Source organism: Euprymna scolopes, chromosome 29 (genome assembly GCF_053919585.1).
Source record: "Euprymna scolopes isolate OS-2025 chromosome 29, ASM5391958v1, whole genome shotgun sequence".
Lineage (NCBI taxonomy): Eukaryota > Metazoa > Mollusca > Cephalopoda > Sepiida > Sepiolidae > Euprymna > Euprymna scolopes.
Window position 1 is genome coordinate 49,788,236 of NC_136510.1, and position 19,047 is coordinate 49,807,282.

General features: G+C 30.9%; 1 protein-coding gene across 3 annotated transcripts in view; it reads left to right on the plus strand.

The window, feature by feature from the left end:
* Positions 1-19,047, plus strand: part of LOC145252647 (inositol-pentakisphosphate 2-kinase-like) — a 152,276-nt gene that overhangs the window by 125,840 nt on the left and 7,389 nt on the right. For all 3 annotated transcript variants that reach the window (XM_080112385.1, XM_080112389.1, XM_080112388.1), the window contains 6 exons: positions 1,107-1,255; positions 3,725-3,814; positions 5,771-5,826; positions 7,474-7,546; positions 13,766-13,872; positions 14,895-15,040. In XM_080112385.1, coding sequence (XP_079968511.1) covers positions 1,107-1,255; positions 3,725-3,814; positions 5,771-5,826; positions 7,474-7,546; positions 13,766-13,872; positions 14,895-15,040 — 621 coding nt within the window. The remainder of the gene's footprint in view (positions 1-1,106; positions 1,256-3,724; positions 3,815-5,770; positions 5,827-7,473; positions 7,547-13,765; positions 13,873-14,894; positions 15,041-19,047) is intronic.

The window sequence follows — 19,047 nt, forward strand, 5'->3', positions numbered from 1 at the left end:
GATGACTTTTCAAACATACGTGTTTTACGTCTTCATATATTTCATAATTAGTCTGTAAGTTACCAAGTGAGATGGTCGTAAATACAGCCATCTGATCCTTCATGGTGTTATATGTTCAAAATTTCATACAGCTTTTTAAAGATGGATTAGTTTGTAAATTGTGCAAATTTTCTACCATTTTCAGTCGGAAGCTTATATACATTTGAATAAGACTGACTTCGGACAAAATGTCCAGTGAACCATGCTTTTTTTTTTATATTCTGAATAGTCATAACTCCAGTTCTAATGAACCGATTTAAAAAAAATCTAAAGATAACATTTCTTTGTTTTTTATGTTCTTTTCAATAATGCTTGATTTGAATTTATTTTATGTAAAGAAAAAAATGATGTGGTATTGCTACATTAAGTGTTCAACAGATATAGTTTAAGGAGTGCATTCAAAGATCTTGCCTACAAACTTGGATAGAGCCATGTTCGTTTTTTATCAGTGGTTAAATATTGTCTTCATAATGTTCAGCCTGTCCTTCCAGCAATTAGTTTTTTTTTTCTCTCTATTTTGGTTATTCTTTATTTCTCATTATGTATACATCAGGTTTACATTCCTAAACAACTTGTGATATATAAATTTTACTAAAATTTCACCATTATTCAAAATGGTCATCTCACACATCATAGTTCTAACCAATGTTATATTCACTGTTATTTATGACTCTTTTGTCAGAATATTTTTTGCATCTGGTGCTACCAGATCAGGCTATCTGAAGATACCGACTCCCTGACTAAAATGTACTAAACATTAATGTTATTGTTTTTTTCTTTTCTCTGTGAAAAATTCTATTATGTTCTGTAAAGCCAAAAAACAAAAACAATTTTACTCTACAAAACAACCAAACTAAACACTATGAATTTGAAGATATAAGGAACTTGAAACCTAAAATCTTTTTCCAAAATTACTAGATTCAGCATTAAATAACTGGAAAAGGATTGATATACCATAAAACAAAACAACTAAACCAATATTTCTGCAAGAACACAAATAAGCATATGCATTCACCTTTTATTTCTATAAACCAATTCTAAATGTATTTTCTGTTCTTTTGTTGTAGCCCATCGTAAAGGCAAGGATATAGATTTTGCAGCCCGATCAGCACTTGTATTGCCAGATTTTTGTTATGTCTTCAAGCCTGACAGCCTCTCTGTTCCTCAGTCTCTCCCATCCGCTCAGCATCAATCTACAATCAGCATTGAAATAAAAGTAAGAGTATTCATTTGCACACATACATTTAAAATAAGTGTTGTTATAGCAGTACTTATTTTTAGGTACGGACATCACATGACTTTAAATGACTTTGTTTGTTGGTCCTAATCCTAATCCTGCCCTTAATTTTGCCTTTAACTATGACTATGAATGGTTAAGCTGCTGCTGCTGCTTATTTGTTTTTGTTTATTAGGCATCCAATCACAGGTGAACGACCTGAATACAAAAAAGTATAGTTCTTGTCCAGTATTCCTCTTATATTAAAAAAAAAAAAAAAAAAATCTGTATGATGTACGTACCCGTGACGAAACGAAAATATATCTAAAAGATCAAGTAAAATTAAATTTTATAAGTAACCAAGGACTGTTTTGCCTGCCATTTTGAAAACAAACTCGGGAACTAAGGGGAGATAATTCAATGACAATTAAAAATATGCAAATTCTCATTAATTACTTAAAAAAATTTCTTTAAAAAAAAATAAAACTGCTTGATCAATTATATGATTCTTTTTAGAATACAATATTTTTGTTTCATCATGTTAGATTTTTCTTTATTTTCATTTTTTAATGTAGCAGGAATTCTGGAACAAAAGTATTCATGATGTCTGTGTGTGTTTTTTTTTTTTTTTTTTTTTTTTTTTTTGCAGAGGATGTATTAAATAACAATGTTCATTCCATTTCAATTTTTTAATTTTAATTCTTTTTTCCAGCTTGGAGTTCAGAGTGGTCAGATTTAACTAGTTCTTATTAATTCTTTCAAAATGAATTATTGAAATTACAAAATTTCAAAGGGCCATTTCTGAAATTATCTTAGACTTAAATCCTTTCCTTATCTGAACCATTTTTTATGGACCAGGATTTTCAGTGAGTAAACTGTCATCCAGGCATGTGTACACAATGTGATGTATGAAAGCGAAACCTGATTGTGTTGCATGCAGAAAAATATGAGAATGATACAATAGATGTCTAATGTGAGTGTTAAAGACAGACTTGGATCTGATGACCTCAGAAGAAGATTAAGTCTGGACAGTATAGGGAGATGCATGCAGAACAGGAAACTTTGATGATATGGCCACATTGAAAGAATAGATGAGAGTTCTTGGGTTAATAAATCTAGAACAATTGTAGTAGCAGGATCAACCCACAGGGGAAGGCCAAGTAAAGCAAGGGAAGAAGTGATGAGAGAAACAGGGATAAATAAAGACCTGGTCAGAGATAGTTTAGCGTGGAAGTCTATTTCTAAAAGTCATCCAACACATAATGACTCAGACTATCTTATTTTAGATCTATCTATCTCAGAATGTAACAATTAAATGGCATTTCAAACTTAAGCATTACAGATCAACTGTAGAAATGGTATTTAAACTTAAATATAATGCAGCAATATTTGGATAAGTGTTAAAATAATGTTAGAATGGAATTTTCTACATGGTAAAAAGGAATTTTCCATTAGAAGTTAGTTTAAAAAAAATAAAATAAAAAATAAGCTAATGTCTTCAGGAAGTTGCATCACAGGAAGTCTCCAGTGAAATGTACTGGATAAACCTGATAAAATCTTTCTCTTTTTTTGAACTGTGGAGGTGTCTCTGAATGGTACTCCTTTTGCTCTTATTATGTAATGCCAAGGTATACATATTCACGAGAGAAAAATTGAATAATTAAAAAAAAAACTGAAATGTTATACTCCAACTGATTTTGTCCTGTTCATTTATTAATAACTTTTACAACTAGAGCTATTAAAAAGGAAACAGCGGCTGATGAAATCAATATGACATACAAACAGCTGTAACAAAAATAAAGAAAAGGTAATAAATTAATTTGATTGTGACAGCCATGATGAATTACTACTACTGCTATGTGTCATCAATACAATAAGATTTCAGCTGTTTATTTGGTGAGGCACCATCCAGATTGTCTGCTGAAGACAAGTAACTGGTTGATTGTAGTGCTATAATGACCAACTAACTGTCCGACCTTACCAATGGATAAATGTTGGCACAACTTTAAAATATAATGTGTCTGATTTTAACTCCCTATGGTGGAAAAGTGTGACATAAGGCTGGGAAAGTGAGATTGAGAAGCCAATGCCCTTGAGGAAAAGCACTCTGACCTGCAAAAAAATGTCTGGACAGCTCCGTCAGCATTTTCTGGTAGGGGCACCTCAGGCAATTAGTAAACAAACCCTTTCTTAAAGGGTGAGAAAGCAAAGAGGTTGGATATTTTCAAACTGAACAGGACAAAGGCCATACCCTGGCATACAAAGAACAAACCATGGTCTAGACTCTAGTAGCTTTGGATCCAAGTGCTGTTCATTCACTTTGTTTTGTGATGAAAACAATTTTAAATTTGTGTGTAAGCGATCAAACACAAAGTGATTCATGGATACACATAGAAAAAAAAAATGATAATTCATTCTTGAAAATATTTTTTATAAATTCATTTTTTTTCTTTTCATTTCCAATTTCAGCCCAAAACTGGATTTTTGTCAACATCCGAACACATTAAACATCCGATTAAGTTAAAAGTCTGCAAATTTTGTATGAGTTCTCGAGTAAAGGTAATTATAATTTAATAGTATTAACTTTTTTTCTTTTGTTTGCTTTTTTTGTTTTTGTTTTTATTATGAAGTCAACCATCATTTCCCATAGTAAACATTATCAAACAATGGATGGGTTTCAACCACATCAAACCTAGTCTGGCTAAAGTATTATAATAACATGAGAATAGACAAAGCATTAATTCCAATGACAGAAATCCATGCTGAGCTAGATGAAAAGGAGTATGACTGCAACACAACCCTGCCAATGAGGAAGCAGCAGGATGATACAAGCTCATGTAGATGTATTTTCCATGTAGGTACATTGTGTCTTTAATGCGATGTGGGTGACCAAGGTCATTCCTAATGGAGTACAGCAATTATCTTATCCTTCTTCACAATAGTCGGAAACTCTGCTTGAATTATAGGGGTATCAGTCTCCTCTGTGATAATAAAAATACATGCTTGATCCAGGGTGATTTCGATGCTAGGGAAGGGACTTTGTTGACTATATTTTCAGTCTTTGAACAATATTGGGCTCATCAACAAATCCCTGCCTGTGCCTGTTCTATATTATGTCAATTTTGCAATATTTTGTTGTTGTTTAGCATATTTTATGGTTTTGGTTTGTTATTTTGGTGTTACAAAGATAGAATTCAATCTACCTGTCATTTATCAAAGATGTGAGTTCTCTGCCTCTTTTTTTTTTTTTTTTTTTTATAGGAAAAGCTGATTTCTGTCAAATAGCTAGAGGCTTCCTTATTCTTTCATTGCAATTTTGCTGAATTTTATTTCTTTATTCCTTTCTTTTTTTTATGTTTCAATTCCTTTCACTAACTTGTTTGGCTTCTTTTTCTATCTAATATCTGTTCTGAAAACTAAAAATGTTAATTTTACCATCAAGGGTAAGACTTCAAGCGATTCATGAGATGGGTAGGGGAGTTAGATGACTTTTGTTTCATCAAAGAATGACCCCCCCCCCCACTGCACACTGTGTCTTAATTTTGACCTTATTGCTAAAACTGGAGTTTAGGAGAAAGTGTTTTTTCATGTTGCCTTATCCACACAAATCTCAAGGATCATGACTTTCTTGGCTTAATTTCAACTGTTTGAATTTGTTTTTTTTGTTTTTTTATATAATATAGGTTTGTTCTTTACAATTTTTTTTATTTTAAGAAATATATTTTGATAATAATATTGAGTTTGTAAAAGTCATTTTGTGATAATTTTATAATAATTTTATGTTTGAATTCATAGAAAAAAAAAGCTGAAATATGTTATATATATATTGAAGACATCTGTACACCATGTTAAAATATTTATTATTCAAGAATTTATTAAAAAAAAAAATTAAAAACAAATAACCATTTAAAAAAAAAACGTAATCATCTATGATCGTCTGCTAATCACCTGCAAGCTTTCAGATTTGGTCAAAGTACCAATCCTAAAATTTGATTAATAAAATTCAACTTCATCAAATGATTCTAATAATCGTAAAGTGTTATATCATTAGTTGGTACAGACCATAGTCAGATGGAAAAAAAAAAAAATGTTGGTAACATAGGCTGAATGCAGCAGACACTTTAATATTGTTCAGTTACTTTAACATAATGCACAAACTATTTTCTCAAGCTAACATATACACACTTGAATGCGTAAGTTTCTACTAGTGCTACCAGATCAGGCTGTCTGAAGATACCAGTTTCCTGACCTAAACAACACCAAACATTGATGTTATTGTTTTTTCCTTTCCCTTTACAAAGCTCAACGATGTTGTACAAACAATTTTCCTCTAGAAAACCACCAAACCAAACACTATGGATAAATATTTGAAGATATAAAGAACTTGAAACGTGAAACCTTTCGCCAAAATGACCGGATTCAATATGAAATAACCCAAAAAGGGTTAATAAGCGATAACATAACCAAACCAATGTAAGTTTCTAAAATGAAATCTTTTTTTCTGAATCTTTTCAGGGCAGACGAATGTGGTTAAAACCCAGTAGTTATTGTCCCCTTGATTTATTCTCAGGGTAATGTCTTATTTTTGTTTCATATTTATTATTTTAATTTTATGATGTTATTTTTAAGTGCTTTCTTATCTTTAAATAAAGTATGATTTGTGTTTCTTGTCTCTAAAAACACAAACAAAAAATTGCATATCACACCATTTAGTTATAGTCAGCTAATGTACTTCCTAACCTCTGGCATACTGCTTACCAGAAGCAGTGACAAGGCAAATCAGTTCCCTCACTTTTATTGTTCTTCAGGGTTTATTGAAACGATTTATTGAAACAAAATATAAAAAAGGCCATTATTGAAAAATATACAATAAAGATTAACAAAATTATACAGATAAAAATAACACAATTAGTCTTTAGAATAAATATGTTTATGAAAGTATAGAACTAAAATTATTGAAAACAAAATTTCAAACATAATAAATAAAACCTATCCAATGCATATTATTCCCAATATAGTTTTAAAAGATTGTAAAAAATGTTTTTAATAATTCTTTTTAAAAAAGGAGCACAAAAAGTGTTTTTAATAATTCTTAATAATAAATAAAACTAATATGTTAGTGACTATAACCGACCATTTAAATTGACAAAAAGCTTTTTGTTCAATTTGATAAGTTATAATTTGTATCCAAATGTATAAAGACGGTATGGAATTTATTAATGCATTTCTGATGATTGTAAGACCACGAAAATTAAGTGATGTTGAACCTGGTCAATACTTAGATGGGTGAACATTTGGGAATACCAATTTCTGTATTGAAAAGCCAGTTATTAACCTACAAATTACAATGAACACAACAAATATTTCTGGTGGGTTGTCTATGGTGATTGGAGTCAACCCTGACGAAACATTGGCCAGCAATCTTTCAGGAATATTAGTTTTTAAAATTTGCTCAAAAGTTTGGATTTACAATTATATAAAACTCCTAATGCCAGATAGAGCAGTATAGTAATTGAATAAATTGCGTGTATTTCTAATCTGTCATAACCAATGTCATCACACTTTGAGAAATTACCAAATAGCCTAAAACCAGATACTATAGCATTACAGAATATTGTTTTAAGTTATCTGATGTTTGCTCAGGCATGAAACCATTGGCCATGACGGATTCAAAAAACATAATTCACTTTCTAATTTAAATAAATGTGAAAATTGTTTTTCTGTTTATTCAAACTATATTTAAAACTATAATTATATGAAAACAGCTTTGGTGTATCTATTTGAATGATATAACAAATATTTTCAAATACACTAGATATATTGATCAGAACACTTCCAAACACAGCTATGTCTATACTTGCATTCTTATTTTATAAACAGTTTCTAATAAATTAGTGTGTACAATTCATTGTAAGTTGATTCCAATATTTTCTTATATATATGCAATAGTTTGTTGATAGTGATATTATCAGTATAGAATAATTAAAGTGATTTAATGAAAAAAGTCTGTTAATATTTCAAAGGACAACTTTTTATTATGTTTACACACATGTTTATTTGTGCACACCAAAACTAATAATGTAGTAGAAATAAAGAATGAAGGTAGAAAAGAAAAGGGGGGGGGGTCAGTGATGGGGTCTAATACTTATGCAGATAATCCACAAAAGGTTTGATATTTCAGCCTATAATATTTCATAAAGCTATTTTCTTTTTTCCAGAAAACGGTCCCGAGTACGTCATGCAATACACGCACTGCTTAACACACCACAAAATAATTTAAAGATTTGTAAGGTGAGATATCTCTTGATACTAGCTTGCTATTAAATAGTATTATTTACATTATCTTGTTTCTTATGGTACTATAGAAAATATTTGATTACTTTTTGTATACAAGTCATGTGTATATATATATATATATATATAAGCAGGGAAACTTTACGTTACCCATGATTGAATGAGCATCAACAATACTTTTATTGTCATCAAAATTAGTGAAATCGCCCATTTTTCAATCAAATCAATTAATTGCTTACTCTAGTTGGTGATCCATCACTGTGCACCAACAGGAAGCTTTACATGTCTCCCTGCAATGACTTTGTCCACAATACATTGTAGTCGAACATAATATTGATTTTATTAAATTATTGTCCTATATAATGGTTTGACTTATATATTTTTATATAATGACTTGAATTAAAGTTTGTAATGCAAATGTTCAGTATCATGGTTCAGTTATGTTCTGAAAGGAAACCTTCATTTTGAACATGTCCCTGTCTTATTAAAGAACCTACTATTTATTTTATACGCCAAGTCATTCTGCTTGTGTGGTGATAATACTACTCAAATGCACTGTTGTATAAGGATGTTAACTTTGGTGAAAATCAGGCTGCTCATTCTTTAATTAGAATTTTTTGATTATCAATTTTCGATACTTATTGGAGGCAATCTGATGCAAACCTACCTAAAAACACTCTCAGATACATTTGTATGAATTTAAAAAAAAATCGTCCCAGCCGTTTCGAAGTCCGTGGAGAATGAACTCTCTTACAAACACACACACACACACACACACACAACGTGCCTTTTATATCTAAGTAGAAGTGTGTGTTGTGTGCATAAATATATTTGGATTATTGTTCTCATCTTGGATGTTGTTCTCACATCATTTCATCCAATGTAATCACTGATCTTCTTCAGGTATATCTTTTCAAATACTGGAATTTGTATAGAAGTTTTAATGAAACCCTTTATTTAATCCATGGTGGTAGCTTGTTCTTATTTTGTCAGTCATAACCTAGTAGTAGTCTTAAGTTATTTGTAATTGTATTCTTAATTGAATCCACACTATATAACTGATACTTACGAGGGGTGTGCAATAAGTAATACCCCTGACCCACTTCCAGTTGTCTGATCAAGCTTAAATTTTGCATGTGCAATGATTTATATCTCTATGGGTTATGTAGCAAATTACAGCTCTGAACTAATTGTGGTTTCTGTTTTACAGGTATTTGAACTGAGTCAGGTGTGAAATGGAGCCTGTTGAAGATTGAGCAGTGATCCAGTTTTTGTATTTGAAAGGACGCACACCACAGGAGACTTTTGATGAAATGAAAGAAACTTATGGTGATAATGACTCATCATATGACCTTGTAAAATGCTGGCATCATGAATTCAAACATGGCTAGAAGTCTGTGGAAACAGCTCCCAGACCTGATCCCCCCCCCCTTCTGCCATTGATGAGGCATCTGTCCATCAAGTTGAGGCTGCCATTTTGGAATATCGGCATATTACTATTCGCCAAATAGCCCAAGATGTCAACATTAGTACAGGGTTTGTAGAAACTATCATTCATGACCATTTGTATATGCATAAGGTGTCTGCCAGATGGATTCCCAGGTTGCTCACACCATTCCAGAAGCGAGAACACGTCGAGTGCTCAAGGATGAATTTGGAGATTTGCCAAGAAGATGAGTCAAAGTTTTTCAAAAGACTGATTACACAGGATGAAACCTGGGTCCATCACTATGATTCAGAGACCAAAACCCAGTCAATGCAGTGGAAGCACTTGGACTCACCACCTCCAAAGAAGACAAGGGTGCAGCCCTCTGCTGACAAGGTCATGCTCACAGTCTTCTGAGACCAGGACGGAGTAGTGATGACAGATTTCCTGGCAAAGGGTACCACAATTACAGGAGCCTATTATGCTTCACATTTGAGGAAATTAAGGGAAGTTATCAAGAGGCAGGGCAAGATCAGCAAAGGTACCCTCCTCCTGCAGGACAATGCTCCAATCCACAATTCGCATTACGCCAGATCAGAAACATGGGCGTGTGGTTATGATATCCTTCGCCATCCTCCCTACTCTCCTGACCTTGCACCCTCTGACTTTCACATCTTCCCAGCCATGAAGTTATTTTTTAAAGGAAAGTGTTTCTCAGATGATGCAGCCTTGATTTCTGAAGTCACGTCGTGGTTGGAGGACCAACCTGGGGTGTTCTACAAAAACGGTCTCCAGAGCTGCATCAAACTATGGGAGAAATGCATAACTCTGGGTGGTTCCTATGTAGAGAAAGACTAATAACTGTGCGAAGTTTCGTTGCTCTACTGCTATGGGAAGTGGATCAGGGGCATTACTTATTGCACGCTCCTTGTAGTATACAATTACAAATTTCGACACCGTGTACCTGAAGAAAATCGGGGATTGAAACAATGGAAGAATAACATCAAAGCTGAAAAAGTATTCGCAATGATACAAATTATTAATCTTTATCTCAAAAATTTGAAAACATATTTAGGCACAACTAAATACACATTGGTCTTTATTATACAGTGAAGGATATATTTATTCTAATTGAAACAAAAGAAACATTAATTATTTTCAAAAAATGTATTCAAAATTGTCGAACTAGAAAGATTTCTTTGCAATTGAACATGCAGAAAAACAAAATAGTAGAAAGTAACTCGTACCAATACTATGGACAAACTGCCAGACTGTTTGCAATGGAGATCATTGCATTGTCTTTCAATTTTTGAATATATTTGGAAGAAGGTAACTCTGATTCAAGGGACGTAACTCTATCTACGGGAACTCCCAAAGTGTAATGCAATTATTTTTGCGCTTACATTTATCCAGTTAATGTCATGTTTATCACCTAACAAGTTTTTATGAATTTAACATTTATACAAAAATATATTTACAATGTTTAGCATACTCATAAATTACTGGAATTAAATGAAACGTTAAATTTCTTGAAAAAAAAAAATGTATATCAATTACTAATTTTTGAATAAAAAGAACTTTTGAGAACAGTTTTAGATACAGTTTCTATTTCCGTTTGTAGGATGGCTGAGTAATCTTAGTATGGAATTTAATACGATAAAGAAGCATTATAAAAAAGGAAATATATTTAATGTACCTATTTACTATGCCTCTCCATGGGACAGAGTTAGACACCAGGGTCGTTTTTTAAAGTGGAGAAAAGGTAAAAAAATAAAAAATTGTCTCAGTCGTGAAGGACTGATCCTCCACCGAAAGAGAACAAGAAAATGGAAGTGCAGCATCTGAAGAACAGATACTACACTTTGATCTTGATCAAATATATTTAATGTAGTGCACACCTAAAAAAAAAAAAAAAAAAAAAGAATAGAAAACCGGGAGTTCAAATTGTAACAAGGGAGGTAATTATTTTCTGAAAACTATTCAATTTTTACTAATATTCTTTGAAAACTGTTTTCATTAATAATTTTCTACTTATTGTTTTTTTTACAATTATTGGATATGTTCATTACTGCAATATGATAATTAAGTAGATACCATTTAATTTACTTGAAATTGAATATTTCGAATGGCACTATTATAATGAAGAAGCGCCATAATTTTTATCATTATGAAAAATAATTTTTTATCATGAAAAATAATTTTACACTCATCAGATTACTTAAATTGACAAACCAAGGTTTTTGTGTGTGTGTGTGTGGGGGGGGGTATTAATACAACAAAAGTTTTTTGTTTTGCAATTACATTACTTAATTACACTTCAACCAAGCAATTATTTTTTAAAGGTGTTTTTTTAAGTAATAAAGTTTTCAAACAAATTTCATTAGAGGTAATTAGAAAAAGAAAGTTAAAAACAAAAAAATATCTCTTTAATTTCGGCATCACCTTTGGCTTTCCCCTCTTTTACACTAATTTTCTATCTCTGACACTCAACTGTAATGCATTTTATCAATAAACATTGATAGTGTCCTTATTTTGAAAAGCAACAATCCTTTTATTAGACAAAATTATGCATAATCAACCTATGGAGATATTAAGATCTTTCCCCAAGATGCAATAAAATCTTTACTGTATACTTTCACTCTCTCTCTCTCTCTCTCTCTCTCTCTCTATATATATATATATATATATATATATATATATATATGATTAGTTTTTTTGGAAAAAGAATTCCAGCAGAGTGCTCAATTAAAAGGAAAATCCAAATTTTAAGAGCGTACTTATATTTTGTGTACAGAAAGTTGTTAGTTGAGACAGGTCATTGGTACCGTCGGTTTCAAGCCCGATAATAAGGCCCGTTTAAGGTATCCTTATCGAGCTCTCTTCAGCCAATATTCGTCTATCTTATAACCGGAAGTGTGAAGTATATATACCTCGCGAATCCACGTTCAAATCTCGTTTTGTTTAATCCCCCCCTTTTTTTTTTTTTTTTTTTTTTTTTTTTTTTTTTTCTATCTATATATATATCTATACATATATATACATATATATATATATATATATATATATATATATCGGGTAATGTAATACCTAATTTTCAACTTTGAATTATTTAAATTTAAGATCTAATTTCGAAAAAATGTTTTTTTTATATGAATCGATTTTAATTTGAACCCCATTTAATTTTAAAATCTCTTTCCTTATGTGTAAAAACTTTAAAATCTGTATTGGTATCGGTTAAAAACTTAAAAATTCGTTTAATTATATCGAACATTTAAAAATTTCTAAAAATACGTTTAAAGTTTTAAAAAATATATTTTTAATTATATCGAATCACGTTTAAAAATTTCGAAATACGTTTAAAAATTATTTTTTAAAAAACCAAATCTTTCAAGGTTTGGGGAAGTGAGTATTTATCTATCCTAAGTGATTTCCCTAGTTTATTAACATTATTATATTTTTCTATAGTTTTAAATTCGAAATAGATTATAAATTACATTTATAAAATATAATATATATATATATGACATTAATTAAAAATCTATAATATAATTGCGATTAAAATCCAAGTTTACCGACTAATTATTTATGTATTTACAATTTTTTTTCCTTATATATATATATATATAAAAAACAACATCTAAGTGTTGGATCAATGAAAAGAACAACACTTAGATGTTGTTTTTTATATATATATATATATAAGGAAAAAAAATTGTAAATACATAAATAATTAGTCGGTAAACTTGGATTTTAATCGCAATTATATTATAGATTTTTAATTAATGTCATATATATATATATTATATTTTATAAATGTAATTTATAATCTATTTCGAATTTAAAACTATAGAAAAATATAATAATGTTAATAAACTAGGGAAATCACTTAGGATAGATAAATACTCACTTCCCCAAACCTTGAAAGATTTGGTTTTTTAAAAAATAATTTTTAAACGTATTTCGAAATTTTTAAACGTGATTCGATATAATTAAAAATATATTTTTTAAAACTTTAAACGTATTTTTAGAAATTTTTAAATGTTCGATATAATTAAACGAATTTTTAAGTTTTTAACCGATACCAATACAGATTTTAAAGTTTTTACACATAAGGAAAGAGATTTTAAAATTAAATGGGGTTCAAATTAAAATCGATTCATATAAAAAAAACATTTTTTCGAAATTAGATCTTAAATTTAAATAATTCAAAGTTGAAAATTAGGTATTACATTACCCGATATATATATATATATATATATATATATATATATGTATATATATGTATAGATATATATATAGATAGAAAAAAAAAAAAGGGGGGGATTAAACAAAACGAGATTTGAACGTGGATTCGCGAGGTATATATACTTCACACTTCCGGTTATAAGATAGACGAATATTGGCTGAAGAGAGCTCGATAAGGATACCTTAAACGGGCCTTATTATCGGGCTTGAAACCGACGGTACCAATGACCTGTCTCAACTAACAACTTTCTGTACACAAAATATATATATATATATATATATATATATATATATATATATATATATAGTGTGTATGTGAAAATAGCCTCAGAGAAAGTAATAACAATGAATACAATTGGTTAGTTAACTAGAGTAAACACTATTTAGATATAAAAGCAATCAATAGCAATAATTCTGTGCTTTTAGCCTGATGATTTCCTGTGGTCGCCTCTATGTATCTTACTTTTCATAGATATACTTTAATATATATATATATAATGGAACTAATTTTTTTCTGAGTGAAAAAATGTTTCTTTTTTTCCCAGAATGGAGAAGAAGTTTATAGTGAATATTTAAAAGAAGATCTTACGAAAGTTTTGGAAAGTTTTTTTGGTAAACAAATACGTACAGATGAAAATGCAAATAAAAAAAAGTAAGTACCTAATAATTTAATATCAGTATTTTTTCTTCTTATTGATTACTTCCTACAATGGAGTCTTTTTTCTGCATATTTGTAAACGTGTGCCTGCGTACATTCACTGCATGGGATGTAAATCATCTACTTGTTTTCATCTGGATTTTGATCTTTATTTCAACACTGACTTTTAGTGTCAGTCATGTAGTCTCGGTCAGTGCTTCAACAGAAGGATTCTTCCTCCAAACAAAACCGTATTGTAGCCATTACTTTTTAACTGTGTCGTTACATTTCAAACCTCTCAGACCTACAGATTGTCTGGTACTGTTGCAAGGGAACAAAGAAAAAAAAACACTAAAGACATAAAAATCTGATTCAGTACCTTTTTTAAGTACAAATGAAAGGTTCTTCCAAAACAACGTATTTTAAAAACACACTTTTAGATACAAATAAAAATATTTTCTTGTTTTTTTTTAACTAATTAATTTTGGATTTAAAATCCCTCATCAGAGAAATTTTTTTTGCATTAAAAACGTGTTTTTTAAAACGGTTTTTCTGTTCTATATTTTTCACTTTATTGAAAATGCTTTTGAGAGTCGACTCATTTTCAACTTCATAATTGGCAACACATGCCTTTTTGATTTAATAAAACTTTTTAAAAACTAGAAAGTTCTTATATACAGTTGCCAACCATTACAATCTCAATAACAACAACACCAGAATGGATTTTTTACTTCCAAGGAAAAAAAAGAGACAGAAACTTAACTATTTCTCTAGTGAAAGATTTGAAATCCAACATTAATTAAAAAAAATAATTTGTTTTCTTTTTTTCTGTTTGTATCTAGAAGCGTGTTTTTAAAACAGCATGTCTGTTTGTATCTAGAAGCGTGTTTTTAAAACAGCTTGTATGTTTGTATCTAGAAGCATGTTTTTTAAAACAGCATGTCTGTTTGTTCTATATGTATTTATATTTTTTTTTTTGTCAAAGGTGTGAGTTCCACCTGATGCATATTTTATTTTATTCTTTTTTTATATTTCAGCAGTGTAGATGTGTTTATTGATCTTGTAGTGGATGCTTTGCATTGTCCTATGACCTCTTGGTCACCTGTGCAAAATGGGCCCAATAAAGGTCGAGATCAAAATCAGCATTGTTTAAATAGTAGCTACAGTGAAACTTCCGAAAATGGTAAGTTAAAAAACTTACATTGGTATTTGTTCAAGATTATTGAATCTCTTGAAATGTTTAAAAATTTCATGCTTTTTTATAGGTTGAAAATTGTAGTAACATTTTTTAACTATAAGTATTTGATTTAGAAGTATGCAGTGCTATAAAAAATGTAACAGTTATAATAATATTAGTTTTAACTTTGCAAAAAAAAACCCGATAGTTTAAAAGAAACTTATATTTAAACCTTGAGATGACAATGTATTCCACCCCCAAATGTGTGTTATAATAATTTAATAAATTTTCCAAATTTGTGTAAGGAAAAAAAAATGCCTGTTTTGAAACCTGCATTCTCTTAAAAGGAAAACTCAATTTTTTTAAGGCTTGATTTGAATTTTTTACCATAAAAAATGAAGCCCATAAAAAAAAAACAACCGTTTTCATTAAAAATTGTTCTCTTCAACATATTTGTTCCAATTATTTATTTTTATTTTAAAAGACTAATGATATTAGTTATTTTAGTTGCATCCTTTTGTAGGTAAACCTCAAAACTGGTATTATAAGATACTAAAAAAAAATAAAAAAAAAGATCATCTTACTTTTCTTTCATAATATCTGCCATTAGCTCTATTGGGAATAACTTTAATGAATACATTTATTTTTAAAGGAGGGTTTTTTTTACCCTTTCTGCTCTCCTAAAAAGGAAATAGAACATGGTACATTACACTCCCTTTTATGACTATGATCTGTGTTTGAAATTTTATAAGAATTTGACCAGTAGTTTTTGAATCCATAAATACGCTTATTTTCAAGGGAAGGTTTTGACTGAATTCAACTAAATGTAACCCACATTCTCCACTATTTCACTTAGAAGGTATATTTAAAAATCTGTAATGATTAAGTAGTTTGGGAGCTTAACCCACACAACTGAAGCTTAACCCACACTTAAACTTCTGCATGTCGGTACAGTTGGAGAAGCAGGAACCCGGAAGGGAATTCCAAAGTCTAGTGGTTCTGGGGAAGAAACTACTGGAGTAGAAGGCTCTCTTACATCTAGGGATTTCAACTGTGAAGGGGTGGGATTTTGCTGCTTGTCGGGTTTGTCGGGGGTATTTACGTCGAGGGGGGGGTACAAGTGCTTGCAGTTCGTCGGAGCATTCACCGTTAAAGTACTTGTAGAACAGGCAGAGGGATGCTACATTTTGTTGATGGGACAGAGGCTGAAGCTTAGATGACAGTTCAGGACCTATCAGGTTGGTGACTCTCTTTTGAACCTTGTCTAAGAGTGAGAGACTAGTAGCAGATGCACCAGTCCAAATATGACAACAATACTCCATACATACATTATATGATAATTGCTGCATCTTTCCAGATGATCACCATCACATTGAGTTCTCCCCATCTTGTCATCCATGCCATCTTAGATGACTCTGCAGTCCTGCTGCAGATTTGCACATCTTAAAGCAGATGTGACAAATTGAGCAATTTCCACTGAGTTGACTCCCTCTGGAGGTTGAAGGGCATTCCTATGAACAATCATGTCTTCTCAGACCAGCAGTAGACTTGCAAACTTTGCTGCATATTAAACAGATCATTTGGTTCGGACTAATAGGTACAAAGTTGACCTGAACCGGAGTTTTGTGTGACTTAAGATGGTTGATGTAGCCAGCTTTTGACAGAAGCACTCGTTCATGACTGTTGCATTTCCAGCTGTGTGTGTCATAGTTAAGACCATTAATTAAACCTTTGTGAAGCTCTCGCTTCAGATTGCTGTGGTCCTGCTTTCTTTTCTTTAGAGCATCACATTTTTCACGTACAAGCTTTCACCACTTCGGCCTTGGTAGAGTAAGTTCTTATGTATCTATGTTGATTTGCAGGACTTTTAAATTGTTCTTTGTACAGTCCCTGAACCTCTTCCTAGGCTTATGTTGAGGGCGCTTGTCATTTTCCAGCTCCCCATAAAAAATTTGTTTTGGTAGCCTACAATCTTTCATTCAAACAACGTGGCCCACCCAACGCATATTAAATCTGATTACAAGGGTCTCAACACTAGAGCAACATGCTTTCACAAGGACTTCAGTGTCGGGTACTTGTGCTTGCCTCTTGATGTTATAGATACCCCTCAAGCATTTTTGATGAAATCGTTCAAGCCATTTAATGTGTCTGATGCAATGTCCATGTCTCGGATGAATACAACAGTGTGGTTAGTACACAGGTCTTGTAAATTCAGAACCTTGTCCTGTCTGTAATGCCATGGTCAGATCACACTCTATTCTCCAACCTTCCAAAAGCTACAGTGACTTTCTGAATTCGTCTGTGGATTTCAGTGCCGAGAGAGCTATCCCTTGACAGAGAACTACCAAGGTAGACAAACGAATCGACTATTCCTAGCCTAGCACCACAGACTATGATGTTATGTACTTATATACACACGCACACACACACATTTAAGATATGTATACACATGCACACACACATCTAAGATATGTATACACACGCACACACACATTTAAGATATGTATACACACACACACACACATCTAACATGTATACATACACACACATCTAAGATATGTATATACACACACACACGCACACATCTAAGATATATACACACAATATGGCTCTGCAAGATCGCCGTCGCTTCTCAAAGTTCTCTACTTGAATACTTGAAACAAAACTTTTAAAGAATTTACATTTAAATGTTGTAAACACAAAGCAAATACTTTTTATAGAAATTACCTCAGACAAAACCTGATGCCACCTAATGTAAGGAGTTAAAAAAAATATAATTTTGAAGTCAAAAACTAAACAATAAGTGTTTGATACATAGATTCTGACCCAGAAAACAGCAGTTCTTCCCCTTTTGTCAGAAATATCGATCATGGAATGTGAGAACTAAAGGACAAATTAAGAGAAACAAGAGTACATGGCTGCTGAAAGTAAACCCAAGGTCCACTTTTTTATTTCTGAAGTACTTTCACATTAGTTCATATGAATAGAAAAACCTTAACATTTTGGTAATTTTTATACAAATTTATTTATGTTTTAAATAATAACCGTAAAAAAAAAAGGAATAAATCAATTCATTCAAAGAATGGTGGTGCATAAGTATGCTGTCATCATTACCAAGAAAGTAGAATCTCCACCATCATTGGCATTTCTGAATTCTATTGACTTGCAAAAACATTTATCCACAAAATAAAACGATATCCTTTAACAGAACTATTTTTTATATTAAACTCAAAAACAGTCATTAAATTAAAAAAATAACAAAGCATATTTAATTAATAAAAGATTCTTTTTTTTTGTCCAGAAATATGCAAATTAGTAAACTTTATTACTGAACTCATGTATATAGGCAGTATATAAAAACAGATACATTGTTCATGTAAAGTATTAACTTATTAACTTTACTGTGACTGTTAGTATGAGAAATGATACTTTATCTGTTAGAGATGTTGGGTATTCTACTTTTATTTCATTAGAAAATTCATGAATTGTAATATATGGTTTCAAGATATTATTTCAAAACTAAAAATAAGTCTCTTTATTTCCATATTATTGTAAGAAAGTATTATTATATAGGAATATTTTTATTCTAATACAGACTTCTGTTTCCATCTAATATACATGTTTGTGGTTTGTACAGACATACATATGTAAATTAGATGATGACATAGAAAAAGTATTACTACTTCCGTAACTGCTTGTAGAAACATTAAAAAATATTAGAAAGTTGCTGAATCAACAGCAATGAACGAGAGATATGCAACTTGTTCTGTTGACTGTTAATTATGCTAATTATAACAATTAAAACCTTTTTTTTTTCTTTTTTTTTTTTTTTCAAACATCACTCAATTCTAGAACTAGTATGTATTTTATGCTATTAAACCATATAGGAAAAAGCCTTAGAGAAATGAACATTGATCAACTTGCATTTAGTATAACAAAAATAATAATGTACCAAGGATGCTGGGAAATCAATGTTGCACTTGTATTAGTTGTAAAATGTTTACCTCGCTTAT